At 41.3% G+C, this 24,951-nt stretch overlaps 1 protein-coding gene across 1 annotated transcript in view; it reads right to left on the bottom strand.

The window, feature by feature from the left end:
• Positions 1-24,951, bottom strand: part of rassf3 (Ras association domain family member 3) — a 65,677-nt gene that overhangs the window by 37,532 nt on the left and 3,194 nt on the right. The window contains exon 2 of the mRNA XM_041964217.1: positions 18,312-18,421. Within this exon, the coding sequence (XP_041820151.1) occupies positions 18,312-18,421 (110 nt within the window). The remainder of the gene's footprint in view (positions 1-18,311; positions 18,422-24,951) is intronic.

Below are 24,951 nucleotides of genomic sequence, written 5' to 3'. Positions count from 1 at the left end.
AGACATCGTTTCTGTCCATTTGACCATCAGCTCACTTTTCCTCCGCAAGCAATGCTGCATAAAACACAAACACAGACGACAGAAGATAGAAACCTACAGAAGACGGAGTTAAAATAACATTGTTATGATATTATCTGTAACAGTAGCTACAATCCTGTGAATACCAATGCTATAAATCTCTTTATCTGAGGTGTTTTTTTGGAGTTGTGCAAATGTTTGCTCTGGAGAACGAGAGGCTCAGGATAAATCAGCCAAACCCAAATGAGAAGCCTACCATGTGGTGAGGTTTGGTTTTACCATAAAGAATGGTTTTGGTGCAGTTAACCTTAAAAGAGAAGACTAGCCTTTTCTGGCAACACGTAGCCCTTTTAAGTAAAAAAATGTATTATTGTGTTCAACCAACGTGGCTTTTTGAAAGACGACTCCAATAGTTTTGGCTTGAAGTTAGTGATACTGAATAGTTTGTGCAAAAATAATATAAATTTCAATTTGACTGCTTCTCTGCCTTCGGTCAACACTGAAATATTTCAACAACTATCGGGCGGATTGTCGTAAATGTTTGTGCAGACATCCGTGGTCCCCAGAGGATAAATCCTACTGACTTTGGAGATCTCTTGACTTTTATTGGTGCCACTGTAAGGTTCACATTTTTGGTTTTCAGTGAAACGTCAACAGCTTGACTTGTGTAGTTAGATGTGTAGCCATGAAATGGTTCATCTAGCGCTATCGTCCGGTCAAAGATCTTAATATCTCCAATACTTTGGTTCCTGCAAAACTACTTATCTCAGTCTCAGTTGTACTTCATGTTTAGTGTTAATTAAGAATGCTAGCATGCTAACACACTAATCTAAGATGGTGATGATGGTGAAGATCATGCTACCTGCTACATTTTAGTGTGCTAGCATGTTGAAATTAGCGTTAAGCTTAAATATAGCCTCACAGAGCTTCTAGCAAAGCTGTAGACTCTCATTATGATATAAAACCAGTATCAGTATGCTAAGTCAGTCAGGTGACTTCATCACAGCCTAAATAAAAATGAGGTTCATGCTTTTTAGCTCGCTGTCATTTTCTTTTGTGCTTTGTTTTTACTTATGTTTTCACATCAGTATTAATAATACTAACTTAGACTTGCATAATCGACAAGCTGCAGCTATTTTTTACAAACAGGAGCCTTTTTTCAGTGTTTATATGACTGTCTGCAAGTGTATCCAGAAATGCTCCTATAGCGCCTGTACGCTGTCGTCATACAGCATGCATAAGAAATAAAAAACATGTTCAAACCCTAAAATACAGAATGTTCGGTCGAGAGGCAACCTGGCTAACTGCTGAGTTTATGTGGTCGTAAAATGGATCAGAGTTTCACTCATGTTTTCAGCGGGTGGTCTCTCATATTGCCCCTTCATGGGCCAACAACTGTAAGCTATTACTGAGCACAGAGACAATTAAAAGTGTAAGTAGTGTACACTCCATATTCTGCTACTTCCAGGACCTTGTTTCCAGCTGCATGCAGGGTTAAAGATTTTTGACATTATAAGTTCCTATATTAGCCCACCCAGCAGCAATAAAGGCTAAAAAGCATCAGCAAAGCAGGTTCAGCTGCAGGGTGAAATCTGTGGTACATCTGCATTAAATCAACCCTAACCCCCACACACACACACATGCAGCAGCACTGGGAACAACTAGTGGACAAGCTTGGAGATTTTTAGACAAACAGGCTCTAATTTAAAACCAGTGGGGTTAGAAAAGGGACCGAAAATAAATGTGGCACATCTGGGGCATCCAAACCACCATCTTGTTTCTTAAAATACTGTAGATATTCATCCAAAACACACACAGTACGCAGATAAGCAGGCGTGCCAGCATATTGTCCCTTGACTGTCCAGTGTGATACAGAAGGAGGACAAAGACAGGAGTACAGTACAGTTTTTTAGGTGTGTATGAACACGTACACTTTACTGCATTTTCATAGTCGTCATTTTAACCAAATTTTTCAACTCTCTCTGCCTTTTGATATGTTGTTCATAAACACGATGTCCTGGTTTCAGAAACCTGGACATGCCAGCTGGAGTACTCCAAATGCAACTGGACTACTGCAGCATTAATCATTTTAGTGTATTTTTACTTTGGATTACTGATTTTCGGTTAATGTATTTAATGTATTTTAATGAAGTCTGGACTATTGGTTGGACAAAAACAAAAATATTATACACTGTTTTCAGAATTTTTACAAAACAGATGATCAATCAGTTAATGGAGAATCAGCAGATTAATTTATATCATGAAAATAATAATTAGTTACAGTCCTTTACAAAACTGTTAAAAATCTGCTTCATCTCCTTTTACATTAATGTATGAGAAACAACAATCCATGCATGTTAATACTAATATGTAAACTAATAAATGTAATGTTCCTTATTATACTTACGTACTTGACTTTTTTAATGCAGAATTTTTGTTCAAAATGGAGTATCATTACAGTGTAGTATTAGTACTTAAGTACTACTTAAGTAAAGGATCTGTCGCACTCAGGACTCACAGCGGTGACTGGGAAGAAGCGTGTGAAAACAGCCCTGATGAGGTTTCTCACACACCTGGTATTTCACTGTCACAGTCTCAATATTCAGAAGACCCCAGTGTCCTTCACACACACACACACACACACACTCAAAGGGCTGTCTGTGTGTGTCTGTGGTCACTGGTGTTAATCTGCTGTCCAGTCACTTTTGCCCAGAGCCAGTCTGGTTAAACATTACTGACATTCCTGTGCAGGCAGCTCCTGACTAACATGCAGACACGGTACTGTAACTCTGTGGCTGCTCACACGAGGGCACAAAGTGGACAACAGGGAGATTAAAAGGCTAAAACCTTCCCATGGCATCAAATATGGACCATATAGAATTATTCACTTTAGTTGTAGTCCAACAAAACACATCGCACAACTTTTCTCCAGTATGTCTTGTTTTATTCTAATAATGTTTTAGGTGACAAGTGAAAAATAACTCTAATGATTAATGTCGGAAATCCAAATCAGTGCAGCAACAAGTACCTCTTACACTCTGGTCTATGTGGGCTCTTCTAGTCATCTAAAATGTGCTGTAAAGTTGGGGGACAATTTGGGGACACTTTGTTACTGCAACTACAATAAAAGCACAAACAAAGCGAGCGAGGAGTCAAAAGGAACGAGTGAAATATATGCTAAACTGTGAGTTACAGCTGTATAATAATGAGCAAGATAGATGTAGGGAGACAGGGAGGTTGTGGCGGAGGAATGTGGTCTGGTGGTCCGGCGGTTTGGTCAGATGGATGATCTGCAGCTCTGCAGTCGTAGTTATACTTTATTCACATTCCAAAGCAGAGGCAGGTCCTCGTGTGTCCTACATAAAGCCCGGAGCAAGTCGTCGCTGCTGATTTATTTCTAGATATTCTCACACAAATTTTAGGTTCTTCCTCACAAAGCGACCAACGTGATGCTTTTTTTGGACTGGACAAGAAAGTTATTTGTTTGAAAACTGGTAATTAAGTTGATTACATGTCCAAAATAAAACAAGCAACTCCAGTTGTCTGAGTTGGGAATTGGAATAAAGAGACGTAGCCTATACATTTGGTCCACCATCTAAAAGTATTTAATTAATCTGAGTTTGATGGAGGAGTTTCAGTCATTTGATGTCTATTTTTACTCCCCGACAAGAATAAGTGCTGTGAGAAGGACTGGTGTGTTTCTGCAGCTGAAGGTCTGGTTAAACTTTAATCCAGTTTCAAAGCAGGCCAGGCCAGACCTCTGTTTCACCTGACATCTATGTATCCTGGGTGATGGGACAGTAATGGGATAGAGCAACATCAAAGCATCAAATCCTGATGCAAAGATGATTTAAATCTTACTCTCACCGCCCAAATTGTATCCACCTCTTTCTAACTTTAAAGCATTGCTGTTATTTTTCTACTTAGCATAATTTAACTATGAATTTCCTTGACATTAAAGTAAGTTAGCAGTTATAAGTTAAGTCAATGAGAATGGTTTCATACTCATCAAAAGAGCTTTAGCCTTTCAAAAAACTAAAATACAACAGAAAAAGTGTCAGGAATGGTTTACAGTAAACCAGGTGTTTACCTGCTCTAATTCAAGATGTACACATTAGCATATGTGGCTAACTAGCGTAGAAGTGTACTTCTATGCTAGTTAGCCACAGCCAGCTAGCTATAGCTAAACAAGCTGCGCATTCTTTCCCAGACCAAGGACCATTGTCATGAGCTAACTACAACTTTCTACAGGCCACTGTGTAGTATTTTCCCAGTGTATGGAAGCTAGTCCTGGACATGTGTAAGCTAACGTTAGCAGCTCTGTATCAGTCTTTATTGGATTTGGGGAAGTTACATAACCCCAGCCGAATGACTCGAGTAGCATTAAGATAAACACACTAATTAGCCCTCATCCTGAAAGCCTAACGTTAAAGTTAAATACAAACAACAAGCTGAAGCGTGGTGACTTTTGTCCGGGACATTAGCATGAGTCTTTTAGCATTTTATCATGTATGTAGCCAAGTGTACAGACATCTAAACATGGTTCTCATCTTAAAATGAATCAACTGGAAACATTAAAGAGTCGGCCAAGACAGCGCTGTCAACCAACTCATCAAGCTAATGTTACTGAAGCTTAATTTGCTAGCAAGCAAGAACTAGCTAGCCGGCATTTTACATGGTCAAAATGGCTGCCAGCTTGAAGTGTGTTTGAAATAAAGGACCCATTGTTTGGACAATTAATTTCACGTAAATCTGCTAGCATTTTGCTGTAAACTGCATTATGTTCGAGAACAGAAAGCTTGACAGATGTAGCAACAATAAATAAGGCAATTTCTGTACATTTAATGAGCAGTTGCTCTGGCTGCATATGGAGACCATACTGTGGCTAAGTTTGACTTCAGAGGCTGGGCGAAGCTGTCGCGGTAGTGAGAGGGATGGGCAGATAAGTGTGGAGGGTGACAAGTCACGCGATGTGAGAGGTTAGGGCACAGGGCGTAGAGGGCTTAGCAAAGGTGAAAGGTCAAACTGCGAGGAATGTGTCATATTTAGAAAAAACCAAGAGCGACAGAGACAAACGAAGCGAGGGAATTTCCCCTCAGGCCCCCATGACCTCACTCAGGAAAGATGCCGTTACCTTGCGCAGGTAAGTGTGTGAGCATCACAGAGAGGGACAGAAACAAGAGACTTTGTTGATGTGTTGTGTATGCACGTGAACAGGTTTGTGTTTGGAAGCGGGGGTGTGTGTGTCTCTTTATTCTGCAGGTGGGTGTGCGTGTCTGCTCACTAATTTAAAGGCAGTAAGAGTAGATAGTGGTGGGTGGGTGTGTTTTAAAACTACTTTAAGCATGAGAACCAACACTGACTGTGTTTCTTTCGGGCAATGCAGGTTTCACAGCTGCTCATTTAGCTTTTCTGGATGTGGATTACAGCAGGAAACATAATTTTGTCAGTTTGTTTTTAAAAGAGTATTATATTGATTTTGAGCTTTGAGCACAAAATGGCACATGTGTAGGGATGATTGTGAGGTAAAAATGGGTCTGTAGGATAAATACATGATGGAAAATGATCACTAGTCATGACAAAACAATGGAAGAGGTAAAAATAGGCTACGAATTAAAGGAAATAAATAATAAATAGGAATAAATAGGTGAAAAAACAAATGTAGAGGTTTCCATACATGGAAAATGCTATTGCCTTCAAAGTCACCAGAATGTAACCCAGGTGAACATGTAATAATAAGAAGAATGATAAAACTTTATTTATATAGTATCTTTCATACTAAAAAGGCAGCTCAAAGTGCTTTAGAATAAGAAAAAAATTATATGCACCAAGTGGTTCATGCAAAAAAGACAAAGAATCAAAATAAAAATGAGATAAAATATGAATAAAAATGCAATAAAAAATATAAATAACATAACATGTGAAAACCGACTGAATAATCGTAATAGGATAAAGTTAGCTGCACTAAATGGGTGAAATCAGTAATTCACAAGGCCGAACGGGCAATCAGACGGCTCTCTCTCACTGCTCCTACCAAATTCAGGAAGTGCCTGGCTGAGGAGGAGCAGCTAGAGCCAACAGGGCTTTTAAGCAATCTTGGGAAGATTCATCATCTGACTGTGGTCTGGGAATACTCAGGCTAATGATGTACAGGAGAGAATAAAGACAAGGCCTGAAGGTGTAGCCATCAAACACATACCTTAAAATGCTAAGCAGAAGCAGCTTCACTGCTGAAGGAAACAGACACAGGAAGCAGCACCGTGGGGTCTGGGTCGCCCTGTAACACCTGAGTGTAGGGACTCCTTTGTTTGCTGTTACAGGTGTTAAATATCCAACCTGAGCTGCACATTGCCTCAGGGACCGTGAAACTGATCCACAAATTGCATGAAAGCAGTTGTGTGAGGTGTATTTCCACACATATAATGGCTGCAGAGAGTGTGTGCAGGTACTTGCAGTACATGTTTGGATTTCAGACACTGATACACGCTATTTTGTGTGTATTTGTGTGCATGTGTGTCCCAGCAATCTGTGTTCCGGATGGAGGCCCAGTACTTCATCCTGACAGACAAAACACTGAGCGTCTCGTGATCAAAGGGCAGAGGAATGCGTCTGAGGGTCACATGCAGCCTCGGTGTATCACATAATCACAGACAGACAGTGAGAGGAGGGATGCAGGCTTCAGTTCAAACGCTGCAGCCCCTTAGGGTTACGCTGCAGCTGGGGGAGCAGAATTACACCGCTATTGATGATGATGAAGGTGCTGGAGTTTAGCCCCCTCGTTAAAGTTCGAACTACATTTGTCATGCTAAGTTTAACTGGCAGTTTACGTTCAACAGCAAAGACAGATGTTACCAGAAAATGTACATTTCATGCAAATTCAAAAAAGTACAAATGAGTATCAATGTCAAGTAAAAGTCATGCAAATACAAAAGCATTTGCATGAAAATATAAATAAAGTAGAGCCAGACAACTTTTCAATCCCCTCACGTGTTTCTGAGTGGTTTCACTGTTGGCACCGCTGTCGCAAAAACCCTGCTACCAGAGACACAGGACACACTGAGGTGGAGTGAAACTGTCACATCATAAAGTCTTATTGACATAGTAATATCATAAAGTATTTGTGGATTATACTTTGTATCTTTAGTGGAGTAAAAAATATAATTTTGCCTCTGAATTGCAGCGGGGAAGTTGCAGAAAATGGAAAGTACCTCAAAACTGTACATGTCACTTACCGCCACTGAAAAGCAACTAAAAGCTCATAATTGTTGGGTCCAAAAAAGGTTCTGCAGGTGAATGAGTTCCTCTTAGTTAAATGAGCTTTAGAAGGTGACTATAAATAGGAAACTACACCAGTGTAGGCTTGTAAACTGTACAATTTTGCTGGTCCCGCACGCTGTGATAAGCTAGCTTAGACAAACAATAAAGAGATCAAATCTGTGCTCATATCAAGCCCCTGCATGCACATTGCAGTCTCCGTCTGGGGGAAATGTGTACAAAGGATGGATGCAAGAAACTGAAGGTTATGATTCAGGGGCACCGTCTGATCCCACAGCGCCCGAAACGACTAAATCCATCCCTGGCAGGGAGGTGATGGAGGTTAAATTCAACTCACCTCGGCAAACCCACTTTTTTGGCTGACATGAATGTTTATATTCAGCTCAAAGTGCACATTATACCAAGTATTTTCAGACTGATCAGTTTCATGAGCCTCAGGATCATTTAGAGGAAACTCCCTTTTCATAAAAATATAAAAATACATTTCTTTGCTGAATACTAAATTAAATTACTTTAAATCTAATCTGACAGGATGAGGGGAAGCAGCTGGCCTGAACTCACACAGTTTATAAATGAACTGTTTTGCCAGAGGAGCACAATAACAGAATTGTGAGAGATGTACTGTAGAATCAGCAGCCAAACACACACACACACACACACACACACACACACACAGAGTAAGAGAGAGAGAGAGAGAGACACTCACACACAGAGTTTAATTCAATTCAAAGAGATCTATTGGCGTGATAAGATATTCTTATGCTGCCAAAACAATCTCTCTTCCTCCATCGTGCTGTTTCTCCTTCCTATACAGACTTCAGCTCACCTCATTTGAAACACTCTTCAAACTTTTCATATGAATAAATAAAAATCCTAAAAACGGACATAGGAGCTTTTAACTTGGGAATTTTGGGTTGTATTATCAAAACAACAGTAGCGTTTCTGTTTTCTTTGTATGCCTCCTCTGTCTCTCCCTCTCTCCGTCTGTAGTTCCAGCCCATCAGCGTGCATTCAGCCGATGGCATATCTGTGTATTTTATTTTGCTGACAGTGAAATCAGTGTGTTGCTGCTCTATGTAGGCTGGATGAATGGTGAATGTGTGTCATTTACAGTGAGGTTTTAACCCGGCTGGTCGGTATCTGAGGATGAGATCGTCCGCCTGGATAAGGACATGATCCAAGATAACACCGAACAAACATACACTGTATACCGTGACATGCACACGCACACACACAAACACACAAAGAGAGGAGTCCGCTGTAGCGTCCCACCCTGATAGAGATCTGTGTTTTCCTTTGAACCACCCACAAACTAAGCAAAAAAATAACTCAAATTTGTATTTACAGAGTTGAGTTTACCTCCTGATACGCATGCACAAAATTCAGCTTTGTGATGAAGAGCACTGCTGCAAAAAAATGCAGTACAAGTGCACCCTTGGATGCCCCTATGGTAGATAAAACATGATAAAGGTGATGAAGTGCACTCTAGAATGCCCTTGCAGTGGAGAAAACACAACCAAAGTCCCCCAAGGGTGCACTTCCAGTGGAGAAAACATGAAGCAGTGCCCTTTAGGTTACCCTTCCAGTGGAGAAAACATCATAAAGTGCCATCTAAGGTTCCCTTTCAATGGAGAAAATGCAATGCAGTGCCCTTTGGGGTGGAGAGGACCTAATAAAGTATCATATAGGCTGTCCTACATGCTAGAAAATTAGTTGACCTATACATACCACCAAACGGTTAGCCAGTTAATGGTTCCCAGTGTGTTTCTATTACAGAGGTGTAGTATTTATCACAGTCATCACTCACAATTGAGATTTTTAGAAGCAGCCTTTGGAGAATGACTGAGAACACGAGTCTCTCGCCGTACAATGGATAAAGAAATCACACGCAGATATTTTGCAGTGTTTTTGCATAGACGCACCGCTGACTGACTCTCTCAACACAAGAGGCCTCTTCCAAGAAGCAGGTTCACAGCAGAGTAAAACCCCAGACTCCCCTCCAACCCCGAACATGCACCGACGTCAAAAGACCCCCAACCTAAAGCTGCTTCTTGAACCCACCACCTGTTGCTGTCATTCACCTGTATTTATGTTTCTGTTATCACATGACTACACAAACATAAACTAAAATAGCAGTTTGAACACTGTTAGCCTTTATTATCATCACTTTAGCTCACTGGAACCAAAGCACGATAAAGCAGTTGTTTACACTCAGGGAAGGATTGTGTATTTAGCTTAATATCAAAGTCAACAGAGACTCAACAGAGACACTGAAGCAAATTAGTAGAAGTCAAACATAATTTTTAGGACACGGGGTTGCTTTGTTTGCAACTCGAACCTACTGCAATCACACTTTACACTCCTGCAGATGTTCAGCAACAGACAGATGTGTCAGTCACAGCAGCTGTAAGTGTGTTTTGGCTGTGCTTGTTTATTTGTGTCTTTGGATGTTCATGACCCACATTTTCCAAGTAGTTTTCCGTTTTTTAAAGTGGCCTAATAAACAGTAAATGGACGAAGAAGACATAAACCTGCCAAACATAAATGTAACAGAAAAATCTGAGAGTCCCACAAAGACCCCTCAGAGGCGATGTGGGGCTCAGCTGGCGTTCACTGTAACTCCGCTATAAAATGCGTTAGCTGCACTGTTGGCCATGTTGGGACACGTCAGGAGCCAAAAATGAAGGAAATCAATGGGACTCGTCTGCTGTTGGGTCTCTAATCCGTCGGCTGGTGTCCTGTTTCTGCAACAGGCAGCTGATGACGGGGGAGCTTTGTCTGTCAGACCTGCATCTGACCGAGGACTTAATCCTTCACAATCCACAAAGATTACAGTGTTATACAGGCTGCTATAATTCATCTCTCTGTTACTGCCTGTGCTGTCTTTGAGTCTCTTTGTCTCTCTGAGTCTGTTTGTACAATGTAGGAAATGGATAGCATTATTAAAAAATAATAGTATTTCAAATAATAGTCTAAATATTCATTGAAAGCTGCAGGTTTTGTGACGCTATTATGTGTGCTGGTCTGGGAAATCCTAAAAATACAGCGATGGAAAGCTTGCAGACTTTTTTGTTTCCAGTCCACGTCTGTAGTCCTGAGGCCATAAATCTTTGTGGTTTTCTGCTGTTTATCCTTGTTGTTCATGCAGCAACTTATAAACTCTGCTCCTCTTTGTTTGACATGTGTTATTGTGATTTTCACCATTGTTTTCCTCGCCACATTTGTTTTTAATTTTCATGACCAATGCATATGCAGTTCAGGAAGAAATGGTTTTTCGTTTTTCCTCTTGAACGCTATTTTCTTTCTTAGCGGTTTCTGAGTTTTTGCACACTGTTAAACAACGTTAAATCTTTCATATATTTTGGTGTCAGTTGACTCCAAAACTTAGTTAAAGTTATATGATGCTTGTATAATTTATACATGTTTCATGTACATGTGTGGTTTGCAAGTGCTGGATCTCATCTGGAATTTAAAGCAGCATTTTTCCAGCACTGTGCAACAACTTTCCTTTTAGCTCTGTTTTTGGTCTCCACCATCTTTTGAGGGAAATATCTGTCTCTTTAGTTGCTAAATGCTGCGCTACGTTCACCATCTAGTTGCCAACTTTGTCTGTCTGCGCCAGGCAGGTGGTTTAAAGTTGGATTTCAGAGATTTTTCACTGAAAACAGCTGGAAGAAATACTTGGGGAGCAGCGAGAGCAAACTACGAGAATAAAGTTGTGTAAAACCAAAATAATGAGCTGAAAGACACACGAAAAAACGCTGCAGAGTTGGAAACAATTGCCCTCACTGCAAATGCTACTCAGGACTTCATTCCAGAAAGTGAAATGTTGTTTGTCATGCAGCTGAAGATAAAAAGGAGTTTAATAATTCATTAAAACAAAGGTGTTTGAGACGAGGATGCACTTAGAGAACTTTTTAGATTTAATTCCCTCAGTATGGAGGTTTAATGCATCTGTTGTAACTAGACAAAAGCATCTTAAAATACTGAAATATTACGTATGTTGATGCAAACCCAAGGACATGTCCATTCTGTGTGCGTGCGTCTCCCTGTCTGCCTCTTCCTTTCCTCTAAACTGACATTTGCCTTTTATGTAAACACGTTTTATCTCGACAAGTGTGATTTTCTCCCAAACTCTTCCTCCATTTCCTTCTCCGTTTGGCAGGTAAGCCTCCACCCTGTTTGTATCTTCCTTAACACAATGAGCGGCTGATTAGAGGGCTGGAGGAGAGGGGAGATTTAGATGGATGCACGCAGAGGAAGAGAGGTGCGATAAGCAGATGGTGATGATGCGCGTTGACAGGAAGGACAGAAGGAAACCAGATGTTTGATAGTGGGCTGAGGGAAATTCAGCATCATTTAAAAATGCTGTACTTAATGGCCAGTGAGCAGCAACACGGAGGATGTTGGGAGTTTAGTGGCTTGAACAATGCAATTATGAGAATTTTTCTTGTATTTTAATTGATTGATTTAAATGAATGAAAGACAATGAATAAAATGGACCTTACATGGCTGAACTTTAGTTTTCTTATGTGATAAGTGTCGTTACAGGAACAGCTCAACATTTTGGGGAATATGCTTCTCTGCAGAGTTGGATATTAATATCACTCTTGTGCCAGCTAGCACTTAGCTTAGTTAGCATAAAGACTGGCTCTGGCTGATATTCCAGCACAAAACTACAAATTGTTTTTACACATCGGTTTTTGTATGGATGAAACAATAACTTTAGAGTTGCTGTTTCTGGACAGTGGTAGGCTAGCTGTCTACCCCTGTTTTCAGTCTTTATGCTAAGCTACGCTAACTGGCTGGTGGCTGTATATTCACCATAGAGTTATGAAAGTGGTACCGATCTAACTTTTGGAAACAAATAAGAGTAACATGCAGTCAATTAAATAAAAATCAATCAAAACAGATCAGTGTTTGTCTTGAAAAAGTCTCATGGGCTGCAGGAGGAAGAGTAAAGTTTCTGAACCAACCTGAACTTTGACTTTCATGGAGAGAAGTAACTGTGGCAATAAAGCAGGGAGTGTGTGTGTGTGTGCGTGTGTGTGTGTGTGTGTGTTTATCTGTGCTGTAAGGTTGTGAGGAGGTGAACCATCTAGGATGACATTATGTGTTTGTGTTTTTTTTAAACCCCAAATTAAATGATTTAGTGGCTGCAGTTATGGGTTTAAGCCTGACTCAATGTGTGTGTGTGTGTGTGTGTGTGTGTGTGTGTGTGTGTACGGGCACGCACACGCCCCACCCCTGTCGTCATAAGAAACAATGGAGAAATTCAATTATGCTGAATCTCCACGTTTTGGCGCCACATCATTTGATAATTTTCCTTCTGAGAAACATTTATGGCTGTGAAACATCTGTTTATTTATATCTTGTAACACACAAACCAACAGAACTGAGCAAGAGCAGACAGAGAGAAAGGAGTTTAAATCTGGATCACCACGAGACCGGCTCCAAAACTACTTGGTGAGGTTTAGGAAGAGATCATGGTTTGGATTAAATAACTATGCTACTTACATAAGTTAAATAGGCTAAGTACCGAGGCTACGTGATGTTACCGACATTAAATACATTAAGTTATGTGCATAAGTTAAAAATATCAGCACTGACTTTTGGTTTCACACTGGACACGAACCCCGGTCTGCTGGGCGAAGGTCCTGCGTTTGACTCCATCCGCCTCCTCCATACGTGGCCCACGTCGTTCTTTGCACCACATTCGTCCTTTGCTCCCGTCATTATCGCCCCTGCTGGTACCACACCTTCATACTCAGGTGTACTTTTCACGCCTCGGCGAGGAAAACCTGATGCTGACACACTATCCTCTAGTGGATCAGCGGGTCTATTACATGCTTTGGTGCGACACTGGGCTTAATTCAGCCTGATTATGCTAAGAAGTCCAGCTTTTTATAACCTCCTTTCTGGTTTAAACCCCACATTTAGATAATCATGAAATTCTGGTGGCAGAAACCCACATAAGCCCTTAAAATTGACCCGAAAATCTGCCTTCAAACACCCTCATCAGTGCAAGCCTCCTCCTAATAACAGGTGACACAACAGAGACACAAACACAACGGGGTTCAAAAGTACAGAGACTTTGTACGAAGAAAGTACGAAGTGAAACCGTGAAGTAAGACTCAGATAAGAGTCTAATATCGAAGGCCGATACGACGCGAGAGAGAAAGAAAGCAAAGCAAAGGGAAGAAAAGAATGAAAACAAAGTGCAAAGTAGGAAAAATAAGAGAAACATGTTCCCACACTGCAGTATGTTTTCTCCGGTTTCACAACAGTTTTCCTTCCTGCGGGTTTTGTGTGTGTGTGTGTGTTTATGGTGTGTTACCCCACCCCGGGCTTAACCTCGCCAATAGCTGTTAATGAGTAACCATAAAACCTCGGAGGGAAAACACATTAACATTCCTCCTTCTTTTAAATGTACTTTTCTAACTTTAAAAGCGTCGCCTTACACTCGCTCCGCTCTCCTCGCTGCGTGAAACCTGCCGCACTGAGAGATGTACAAAAATGCTGACAGCCTGCAAGTAGACGTTAGCTCGTTCACACGATGACCCTGAGCACAATGGAAGATCGAACTGACTATTTACCTAAAAAAGAAAGAAAATACTAAAAATACTGGATACTTTAACCTCTTAAGGCCTCGGAAAATCATTCAAATAAAACTATTTAAGGTGGAAAAATCACTCATGTCTGCAATAAGGTCAGAGGTCATGAGCTGACACTGCTTTGTTTCAAGGGGTCAAAAGCCAAAAAAAGGTGGGAAGATAATGATAAAATAATAATATTTTCCCTTAAACCAGCCAACAACAAAGGAGATGATAACTGTGAACGTATATATTTTGTGCAGCTACTCGACTTCACGCTTGTTCCTGCTGTTTTCTGCTGTTTTCCTGCGAACGCCGCCGACGTCTTTCAACCAGTCATCAGCAGCTCTGAGCCGCTGGTGTTAACGAGTCTCCATTAGAGCCAAAGAGAAAACACATGAACATTCCTCCCCGTCCCCGCGTGTTCTCCCTCCCTCTGCCTCCTTTGTTTTCCCTCCTCGCCCTCCGCCTGTGTTTGTCTTTCCCAGCAGACAGGAAGTGGACCCCGCGGTCGGTTATTCTCTCCTTCTCCCTGTCAATCATTTACGGCCGCCTCGCTTTAGCCAAACCAATCCGAGGACAGGAGGATGGACTGAGTCACACTGTGCAGGCGCTCCAGTGGTGGTTACGTCCAGTTTACCACTGGAAAAAGTAATCAACTACTCAAATACCCTTTACTCACTCCGAAAGTAATGCCTTTACTGTTATTTCATCCTCCTCAAAATTTGAGAAAAGGTCTTTTTTTACTTGAATGATTGATTCAAATGCTTTCAGCAAAATAAAAAAAGGAAGTAAAAGGAAGTCTAACCTGAACGAGCCTGTGCTGAAATTCACAGAAATGATGGTGTTGGAAAGGATTTAACTTTAACTATTTATGACTACGTTTACATACATCACAATTATGATGAATATAAACTGATTAACTTGTTGCCTTGGCAACATGTGTTGCATCAGTACCAACAGTAATCTTTGCAGCTTTTTTGTTTGACAATGTTTGACTTTTATGCTGCAAAAGCAAATTGTGTTCTTGAGAGGATGGAAAAGTAGCCAACTGCTAACTGCTAAATGCTAATAATATTAATACTAATGACTACAATCTGATTGTTGTTTGGTGCTATGAGCTAAATGCTAACATGCTCACAATGATTCTGATGTTTTGCAGGTATAATTGTTAGCATGCTACCATTAGCCAAGCAGAGGAAAACACACTGTACAGCTGAGGCTGATGGGAATGTCATTAGTTTTGCAGCAATTTTGGTCATAAAGTCTTGGATAAACTATCATTTCTTGATGATGGCGCCAGATGAAAAGTCAGAGACTGACCAAAGTGAAAATCATGAATGTCAAATTTCACGGTGGAACTCGATTAAACGTCTCTCATCATCTCCATCCATCAGTTTCTCTGAAAGACAGTGGAGCTCATGACTGTCTCATGGCTGCGTATCAGGTTATTATCTCTGACATTCAGTTTGTGGATGGTTTCTGCACCACAAACCACAGACACACAGAGACAAAGAGGCACAGTGCGGAGTGAATGTTGACAGAGTCACTCTTTCAGACGCTTCAGCACTTTTCAAACGAGGAAAAAAAAAGCTTGTTTGCAGAAAGAAGCTGACATGAAACAGAGAAGAGCAGCATTTCACCAACACCTGAAGCACGATGAACGATTTCTCATGAGAGGAACACATGTTGGCTGTTGTTTAGCTCTTTATTTTCATACAGATGTGCAGTGTTACCATCTGTAGCATCTGTTAAATCAAGTTTAATGCAAAAAAAACTACTCCAACTTCAAATTGGCAAATCAATTTGACATCTGTCATTTACTCACTCATTCAATTAAGTCATTTAAACCAAGCTTCAGTTTTGTTTTCTTAGCATTTGTTATTATTCTGCTTGCGCACGTCTAAGGAAATGCATAAAGACAGACAGACAGACAGACGTACTGACATGTCTGTGGGAAGGCTTGACAGCTCTCTGCCTCCATGTCCTGCAGCAACCACACACACACACACACACACATACACACATGCACACACACTTTGACCCCAGTGTATCCAGCTGAAAATGTATTTTCATAAAAAAAGAACTGACTCAACCTAAAAACCCACAACACTATGTTCAGCACTACTCAGCAGTGTGCGTGCGTGTGTGTGTGTGTGTGTGTGATCAGCGCTGGCTTGAAATGTGCTGAGTTAATCCCCCGTATGTCGGGTGAAAAAAACCACATCAGTGTTGACGGACGGTGGAGCCAAACCCAGACGGAGCTGAGCGACGACTGGAAATATTAAAACTGGTGTTACTGGCAGAGCAGAGGAAAACATTGCGGGGTGAAGCTGGCGTGTTCGGGACCATAGTCGTAGTATTTCAGTTTGGGTTGATAAATGTGAGACAACCGCTGTTTAAAACAAAACCTCTATGAGATATTAAACATCCATCTGTGTAAAACTACAGTCCAGAGCAGAATATGTCACAACTAATCATCAAATGACATTAAATGGGTTTAGCGCCACCATCAAGTCACAGTAATAATAAACTTCACACACTGTAACCCAGGAAAAAGCTCTATCTGGGGGCCATGACATGCTCATCAGTATGTTGTTGGTTTCTTGCATTGTGAGCTATAGCAGATTTTGCAGCTTCTAAAAGCAACATGCAAAGCTTTAACAAGTGCAGACAGTATGAAAGTGTAGAAATATGAGTCATATATAGTTTGTAGTTTATGGATTTAACAATGTTGGCGATATTGTCTAAAATAAGTCATCCATTGAGCTAATGGAAGGTGTATTGTTTCAGTTTGACTGAGCTAGGCTAGCAGTTTCCCTCTGATTCCAGTCTTTACGCTAAGCTAGGCTAAGCATGTCCAACAATAACTCCAATAAGTCTGTTTTCTCACCTGACTCTGGGTAACATGCTGGATTGCTCCTTTGAGGTTAAAGACAGTGAAATAAAAATAAATGCATTATTAAAGCTTTAATCCTGTGCACCTGTGCTAACTTTTACATGCTTAATATGTGTCAAATAATCATTTTTGGGTGTTTTTATGTCACAATCCGCCTCTTTCTTCTTTTTCTCTAAAGCGCTCATGTTCATGTTTGTTGACTCAGCTTGAACTGCAGGCTTTAAATGAAAGTCTGAACATGTATCATGATTGAAATGTGTGTGAGAGTGTGATGGTGTTCCACATCCTGAACCTGTTTCCTGTCACAGAAATAACTCTGGATGCAGCAGCATGTTCACACACACAATCCTGAAGCCTGAAGCCCTGCACAGATACAGGTCTACGTTATTTTAATACAGTCTGGGGTGGTCTGCACAAATACTCTAACATGAACCAGAGCTGCTGCACACCCAGCTGTCATCCAGGAATTACACACACACACACCCACCCACACACACACACACACAAGCCATTCCTGATGAGTGATGCATTATGGGTGTGCGTGTGCTGACTTGGGGTCCAGCGTTTTATCGAAGCTCATTGGAATTTAACAGATTCCAGAAAAACTCCGAAACGCATGTTAGAGCTCACACTCATATCATCAACTTAATACATCATAATCATCACATGACGATTCTTCCCACATTATTTAACTGCTGAAAACCCAAACGCTCTCCATTTACTCTAACATTAGACGAATAAAAGCAGATATTCAGAAGATGATGAAGAAAATACTGCACAGTTATTCGAATAAATTTGGCTTTACTGAAACTCAAGAAGCTGTTTGACACCAGCAGGCAAAATGTTTGACAACAGCGCACCCGTGTGGTGACACGCTGTACTACAACGAAGCCTCTGAGTTTTCCAAAACGTGAAGATTCAGATACACAGGAAAATTGTCTTGTTGCAGCACAAATTGCTCAACACAGTTAGAAAGAAGGATGAAATACTTAAAAGCTGATCCTGAGCCAGGTGCAACCATTAATATCACATCTGTCAGTAATGCCTGTAGTTTTAACTGGCAAGATTCAGACTTAATTATCCAATATTATTACCTCTTGTAGTATTTATAGTTGTAGATATTTCTACAGCAATAGCACTTCATTCACTTTGTTTTGTCAACTCCTGATGCCAAGATCAAGAATTAAATATCAGTCTCAACTTTAAGCCAACATGGACGAGACATCTTTGAAGTGCATCTGCTACATCAGCTGAGGAAGACCATGTGACCTGATCAAAAGCCCCAACTAACTAAACTACTCAAAGTCCAGGGTGGGAAAGGCTCTGAAACAGTATTTAGAGCATCATGAGACATTAACTCCTCCTGTCAAAGCCTCAGTGATAATATCAGCACTGATGAAACATATATGTTAATGCAGAGTGTAGTACTTTGATTAAATAGTACAGGAAATAAAGAGGATGCACACACACACACACACACACACACACACACACACACACACACAGAGAGCACAGTGTGTACTCACATGCAGCTGTGTGTTGTTGTTGAGCTGGTCCTGACTGATGGGTGAAGCTGCAGGGTGACAGTCCAGAGACACTCGGTCCCGACACGCCGCGTGACACGTGTACTTACAGCCTGCACAGAAATCAAACCATTGATTGGTTGATCGGTTGATTCAGTGGTTATGAAAGCAAAACAAGCAAAGGACGAGACAGGGAAAGGCGTGTCTTTGATTGTCAGGTCACAGGTGAGGGGCGTGCAGGTGTGTGTCTGTAACGTTTATGCAAATGACGTTCTGATATCGAGTTCTGCTTCTGCAAATGAAAACCAACGACATTCAAATTCTGACATGAAGACGGACACTGGTTCAAAACCAGGTCAGGCTGCATTTGACCTATTTTGTTTTATCATTAAAGAGCAAAATCTCAGCTTTTAAATACGACCATGTTCTTTTCAAGAATACCAAATACTACTACTACTACTACTACTACTACTACTACTAATAATAATAATAATAATAATAATAATAATAATAATGTGTCTCTGCGCCTGCAGCCTGTGTTTATGTTACTGTGACGTATTAATGATGAAGATACATTTAAAAGGTCTGAACACGTCAAACACATGATTCACATTCAGCTTACAGGCCAAAATGTGAACAGACATTTAGTTTGTTCTTAAAAAGCAAACAATGAATAAAACAATCAATATTCATAGACATGAAACAGAAAATACTGATCAGTCAACAAACATTTTGCAGTTCAGAGATATTTTGGATCACAGTTGCCTTCAAATCTGAATTAAGAAATTCAGTTTCAACAAAATCTGTTTAATGCAGACATTTATGTGTATTTTCTGAATGAAAAGCAGGTTCATATTTGCAGACCTGTATGCAAACAAATAAAAATAAAGCACCTTTAATAAGGCAGCAACACTTCAAAGTCAGAAAATTAACAGACAACACAAAGATTCTCTATTTCCAGCTCATCAAATTTTTTGCTGATTTGCTGCTTTTTTTTAGCTGTGGTGGAAAGTAACTGAGTACATTTAGTCAAGTGATGTACTTAAATACAATTATGAAGTACGTCACTGGAGTATTTCCAGTTTGTGATATTTTCTGCTTCTACTCGGTCATTTTTTTAAAGGCATGTTAAAATGTTTTAAGCCCCAACATTTATTTTTTTATTTCTAGAATAATTAAAATTCATCCACCTTTAATGCATCAATAATTCTAAGTAGTATAATATAATATGTGTGGTTGTGAAATGGGCCAGTCTACTTCTATACAAGCAGGACTTTTACTTCTGACAGAGTATTTTTAAACTGTTGTACTGCTCTGAGATCTGAATACTTCTTCCACAACTTTCTAACTACTTTATACTTTTGGATGTTAAAGTTAAAAATGAAAATGCATTTTCACACACACACACACACACACACACACACACACACACACACACACACACACACCAGCAGCACCATTAAGTATTGAAATATCTGAAGAGAGGAAGTTTTTTTTCACACTTCCTGTCAACAAACACACATTATACACTCCAACAAGCCACACAAAGATGCTATCAAACACCTACACGTGTGTGTGTGTGTGTGTGTGTGTGTGTGTGCGCACACGCGTGTGTTCCCACGGTCCTACCTGGTGACCTCTTTTTCACGTGCTGTCCGACTTTATCCGACAGTTTGCACATGGCTGCTCCCATCGCCCATCTTCATCTGACACACACACAACTCAGCATCCTCACTTTGATCTGTTACATCACCTCATCTCACACACACACACACACGCACGCACAGAGGAGTGAATCTCACACACACACAGTACAGCACCAGCACTCTCTCTCCTCGCTCCCTGCGGTCTTTTTCAGTGTCTCTCGGCCGTGTTCTGCTCGCTCTCTGTCAGACTTCAGATGCTGATTTGCGTGGCCGCCACTCGCTCTGTTTCCCTGTGTGTGTGCGTGTGTGTGTGTGTGTGTTGTTGTGCTGAGTGGGTGATTTAACAGTCAAATGGAGGCCACAGTGTGATGGACACACAGACAGCAGAGGAGGGGTGGTGCTGCTGGTGGTGGACGTAGGACTGCTGACTCAGTCGCTCTCTCTCCTCTGTTTCTCTTTGCTCACTTACGTAGCTTGTTATGACTACTGTGTGTGTGTGTGTGTGTGTGTGTGTGTGTGTGTGTGTATCCTGCTGCCACTCTCCATTCATCCGTTCACTCTATCATCCATCTCGATGCCTTTCGACAATGAACTTGATCCACAGAGGAAGAGGAAGAGCCTTCTGCATCCCTCCATCCCATTATTCACACATCGACCCCCATCCAAACTAGGAAATATCTCAACGACCGTCAGCTGGACCCTCGTGAAGCACAGCACGAACATTCATGTTCCCCAGAGGATGAGCCGATCCGACTTTTCCTGTAGCGCCACCATGAGGTCGGCTTTTACAGTTTTGGCATGAAATGTCAAACAGATGTTCGTGGTTCCCAGAGGTTGAATCCCTTTGGGCACCATGAGGGACGGAGCTGCTGGTAGTGGACGCAGGACCAGGTCAAAGTTTTAATTTGTCCGAGTTTGGATCAGAATGTGAGATGCTCGTGGTTTCCAGAGGCTCCTCAGCTGCTGATTAGGAAATGTTAGCATGCTAACACGCTCTGCTAACTTGGAGCGCATGATAAACCTGCCAAAGCACGTTGTCATTCTGAACACGTTAGCATGCTAATGCTTAGCAGAGCAAAGCTTTAGCAAAGCATGAAACACTGTGAGCAGAAATGAAATGGCTGAAGAGGTGAAAATGTCTCTTCTCTTCCTTCTTCTCTGCTCTTCCTCTCTGCCTCCCCCTCTTCCTCCCTCTGCTGTCTCAGGGATAAAAGCTTCTCCCAGACGCCAACAATCGATCAGACTCAATCAAGGGAAGTCTTTTACACTAGAAGCATCAATTATGGGGCAGGGTTAATAGAACTTAGAGTCCAGAACCAACCAAACCATTGTGATTTACAGGCTTCAATAGACTCATTGATATGAAATTATCAATGAATTATTCATCACATAATATAAATGTAATAAAATTCTCATCATTTTCTTAATCAAAATCATCGTCTTCAAGTCTGAAGTTAGCAGATATTTATGTTATGAATGTGCAAATTCTGTTGGATAAACATCTGTCCTGTCATTGAAAGTGAAAAAATATGAAATCTTCATCGAGATAAAACCCAGTTTTCTGTTTTTAGCTGATTTGTTTGTTCTGTTCTATGATTTGTTGCATTAAAAACATTCTATAATCGATTGTATGTGTTGATAAATGTGTTGAATATTTTATGAAACAACAATAGTTGGTTCAAATCAGCCAAAATAACTATTTCAGCCAGAATTATATCAGTGGCAATCAATCAATCAGCCCAAGGAGGCTCTTATTGTGAAAGTCAGAGCGTTCAGCAGGATCTCGGCTCAGAGGTCAAAGGTCAGAAACCACAAACTGGACTCACTCAACAGTTTTTCCTGCTGGGTGGGAAACGTTTTTCAGCACTGGCTCTCTAATCAGGTCTGTGTGTGCAGAGAGGAGTCAATGAATGCTCAGCTCCTCTGACACTCACCTGCTGAAACACACACACACACACACACACACACACACACACACACACAGCTCAGCACACTGGCTTCATACAGTTTGGGGTTTTCTTTGCTCATTCATTCACGTCCCACCAGGCTTCAGCTCTGACGATGAAGCTGCGGCGCCCGGCGGTAAACGTCGAGTCACGCTCAGCCGGTTTTGACGACCCCGCACTGTTCTTGTTATGCTTTTGGCGTCCTCGGCGCCGGCAGCCTCGCTGTGCTGACGCAGCGGCTGATGGGTGTCTGAACCTGCACTGAATCTGACCCCGGATCAGATTCGATTGAGCAGGTCTGAACACGGCGATCGTGCTCAGACTGCAGACCAAAACAAAAACCCAGTCAGAGGAAGTCTGGTCTCAAACGGGGGCGGTTTGTTTGTGGTGGGCGCCTGACCCAACCACAAGGTGTCTGCAAGTTTGATCTACATCAGATCGACATCATTTCGATCAGCTGGCTTCAGAATGAATCGATAGAGAACAAAATCAGGCTGTAAACATGTTTGCCTTTTTAATATGGGGGTCTATGGGGATTGACTCGTTTTTGGAGGCAGTCTCAAGTGCTGAAGGCCAGGCTGTGTCCAGGATTTAGGGCAACAACTATTAATTATTTTTAATGTTGATTAATCTGCTGATTGTGTACTCAAGTAATCGATCAGTTGCTTGGTCTATAAAACGTCAGAAAATTAAAAACATCGATCGGCCCGTAGAAGAATAAAGAAACCAGACAAATCTTCACATTCAGGAAGCTTGAATGAGAGAAACGTTAAAAATAATTCAAACTGATTAATTGATTGATTTAATAGTTGACAACTAATCGATTAATCGTTGGGCTTTATTTAAATACAGTCTGAAGTCCTGACATTTGACATGTGTGAAGAAAACTGCTTATTCTGTTCAGCAGAGATCGTTACTGCTGACAGGTGTGTGTGTGTGTGTGTGTGTGTGTGTGTGTGCGTGTGTGTGTGAGGACAGGTGTTTGCTAAATGCAGCAGCCATCTGTTCTTTTCTGTTCCTTTATAATCTTCTTTAGTTCTCTCTTTCTTTCTCTCTGGACACGCTGGGAGGGGTTTTATCAAAATGCTGCTGGTGTCACCACAACACACACACACACACACACACACACACTGCTCAGTCTACACAGGCAACTACACACACACTTACTAAATAGCGGCAGACACAGTGCATGTGGCTGCTCCTGGAGACGCTTTTCAGTTTCTCATCTTTAGCTCATATTTTGTTCCCACGCGTGATGATTTGTGCCTCCTGCTGCCGTGCTCAGCTCAGTCAACAGTCTCTTCAGTGAGGACACTGAGAGTAACCGAGCTGCTGATAATAGAGACGATCAGTCAGCATCCAATCAGTCAATTAAAAAGAAAAAACTCCCTCCCCCCTGGATGATCAGCACAAACTCACCAGAGCTCCTCCACAGCAGAATCACTTCCAGCCGTCCGGAGCGCCGCATCACTTTCGGAAAGCGAAAGAAAAATCCCGACACCCTCCTCAAAGTTTTGCCAAAGTTTTTGGCAAAGCCCATAGCTCACAAACACACACACACACACACAAACACACACACGCACACACACACACACACACACACACTAATTGTGAAGCTCCTACAGAATCCAGATGTTGATTTAAATCCAAGGATAACTTGATGTAAATCCAAAGTTTGGAAAAATCATCCTTCACTGACACCCATGAGGTGTCTCTGTCTCTGGTCAGGTCTGAACTGTCCCCCCCCCACACACACACACACACTCACCCCCATTTGGGTTTGTATGCATAAGTGTGTGTGTGTGTGTGTGTGTGTGTGTGTGTGTGTCAGCTGCCGGCCTTTGTTTGTTCAGTCGCTGTGACAGTTTGGCTCCACGACAGACAAGACACACTCATCACACACACACACACACACACACAGGAGGTGTTCTCTGGGCAGTGTCAGTATTTTGCACAGTGGTTCAAAATGAGCTCCATCCTCCTCCGTCATAAACTGAGCCACAATGTGAAACTCTCGCCTTCTCTGCTTAAAGGCAGATTTTAGCTTCTAATTTAAAGGATTTCCCTAAAATAATCCTTCAATCATCACCTCTGACCCTCTGGAAGTGTGCGGCGATGTGTTTGTCTGCAGAGATGCTGCCTGTATGTTCTTCTTATTTTGCTGAGGTCGGGACAGTGGGCAGTGGGTGTGTCGCCTCCAGCCAATGACAGCGTAGGTGAGGCTGGGACTTTATTAAAAGGTAGCATCCAGGTGTCAGACTATAAAAAGCACACATGGAAGATGTGTGACCTGCTGTCAATAAGAAACCTGATCAATACTTCAAATGATTTCTGTTCATTTCGATCAGACATCCAAACGTTTGTTGTGCTATTGGTGCAAGAAGTACTCAGATACAGGTACTAATACTACAGTGTAATAATACTCTCTCACATTGCTCAAGTAAAAGTACAAAAGTATTAGCATCAAATTATACTTAAAGTACCAAAAGTAGAAGTACTCATTATGTAGAATATTACTAGATTATAGCTATCACTGCTGGGTATGTTAACCTGATAGAAAATATCAAAATTTATCAGTTGATTCATAATTCAGTATTTTATACTGCATCTGCACAATAATTGTATGTATCAAGGAGTAAAAAGTACATTATTTGCCTCCAAACTGTAGTGAAGAAGCGTAAAATGGGAAAAATCAAGTACCTCAAAACTGTACTTAAGTACGGTTCTTGAGTAAATGTACTTAGTTACATTCTACCACCACTGACAAGCCATTTTTTCTGTTGTGTCAAATGAACAGATGGATGCTTCAGACCCACAGAGACACTGAAACGCCCTCTACACTACAGACTCATGAACACACACAGTGTGTGTGGTGCAACTCTAAACCCCACTTCCTGGTTTCTGTTACTTCACCTTGTAGAGACAAAGAGACAAAGGGCGAGAGACCCACAGGAAGAGTGACAGAGAGAGAGAGTCCAGGAGCCGGCCTTATCCGGTCTCATCTGACCCACTTTGAGACGCACATGAAGTCCTGCTCACGTTAATGTGCTG

The sequence above is a fragment of the Chelmon rostratus genome, chromosome 22 (genome assembly GCF_017976325.1).
Source record: "Chelmon rostratus isolate fCheRos1 chromosome 22, fCheRos1.pri, whole genome shotgun sequence".
NCBI lineage: Eukaryota > Metazoa > Chordata > Actinopteri > Chaetodontiformes > Chaetodontidae > Chelmon > Chelmon rostratus.
The sequence above is the reverse complement of the archived record's forward strand: the minus strand, read 5'-3'. Positions and strand labels throughout refer to the sequence as shown.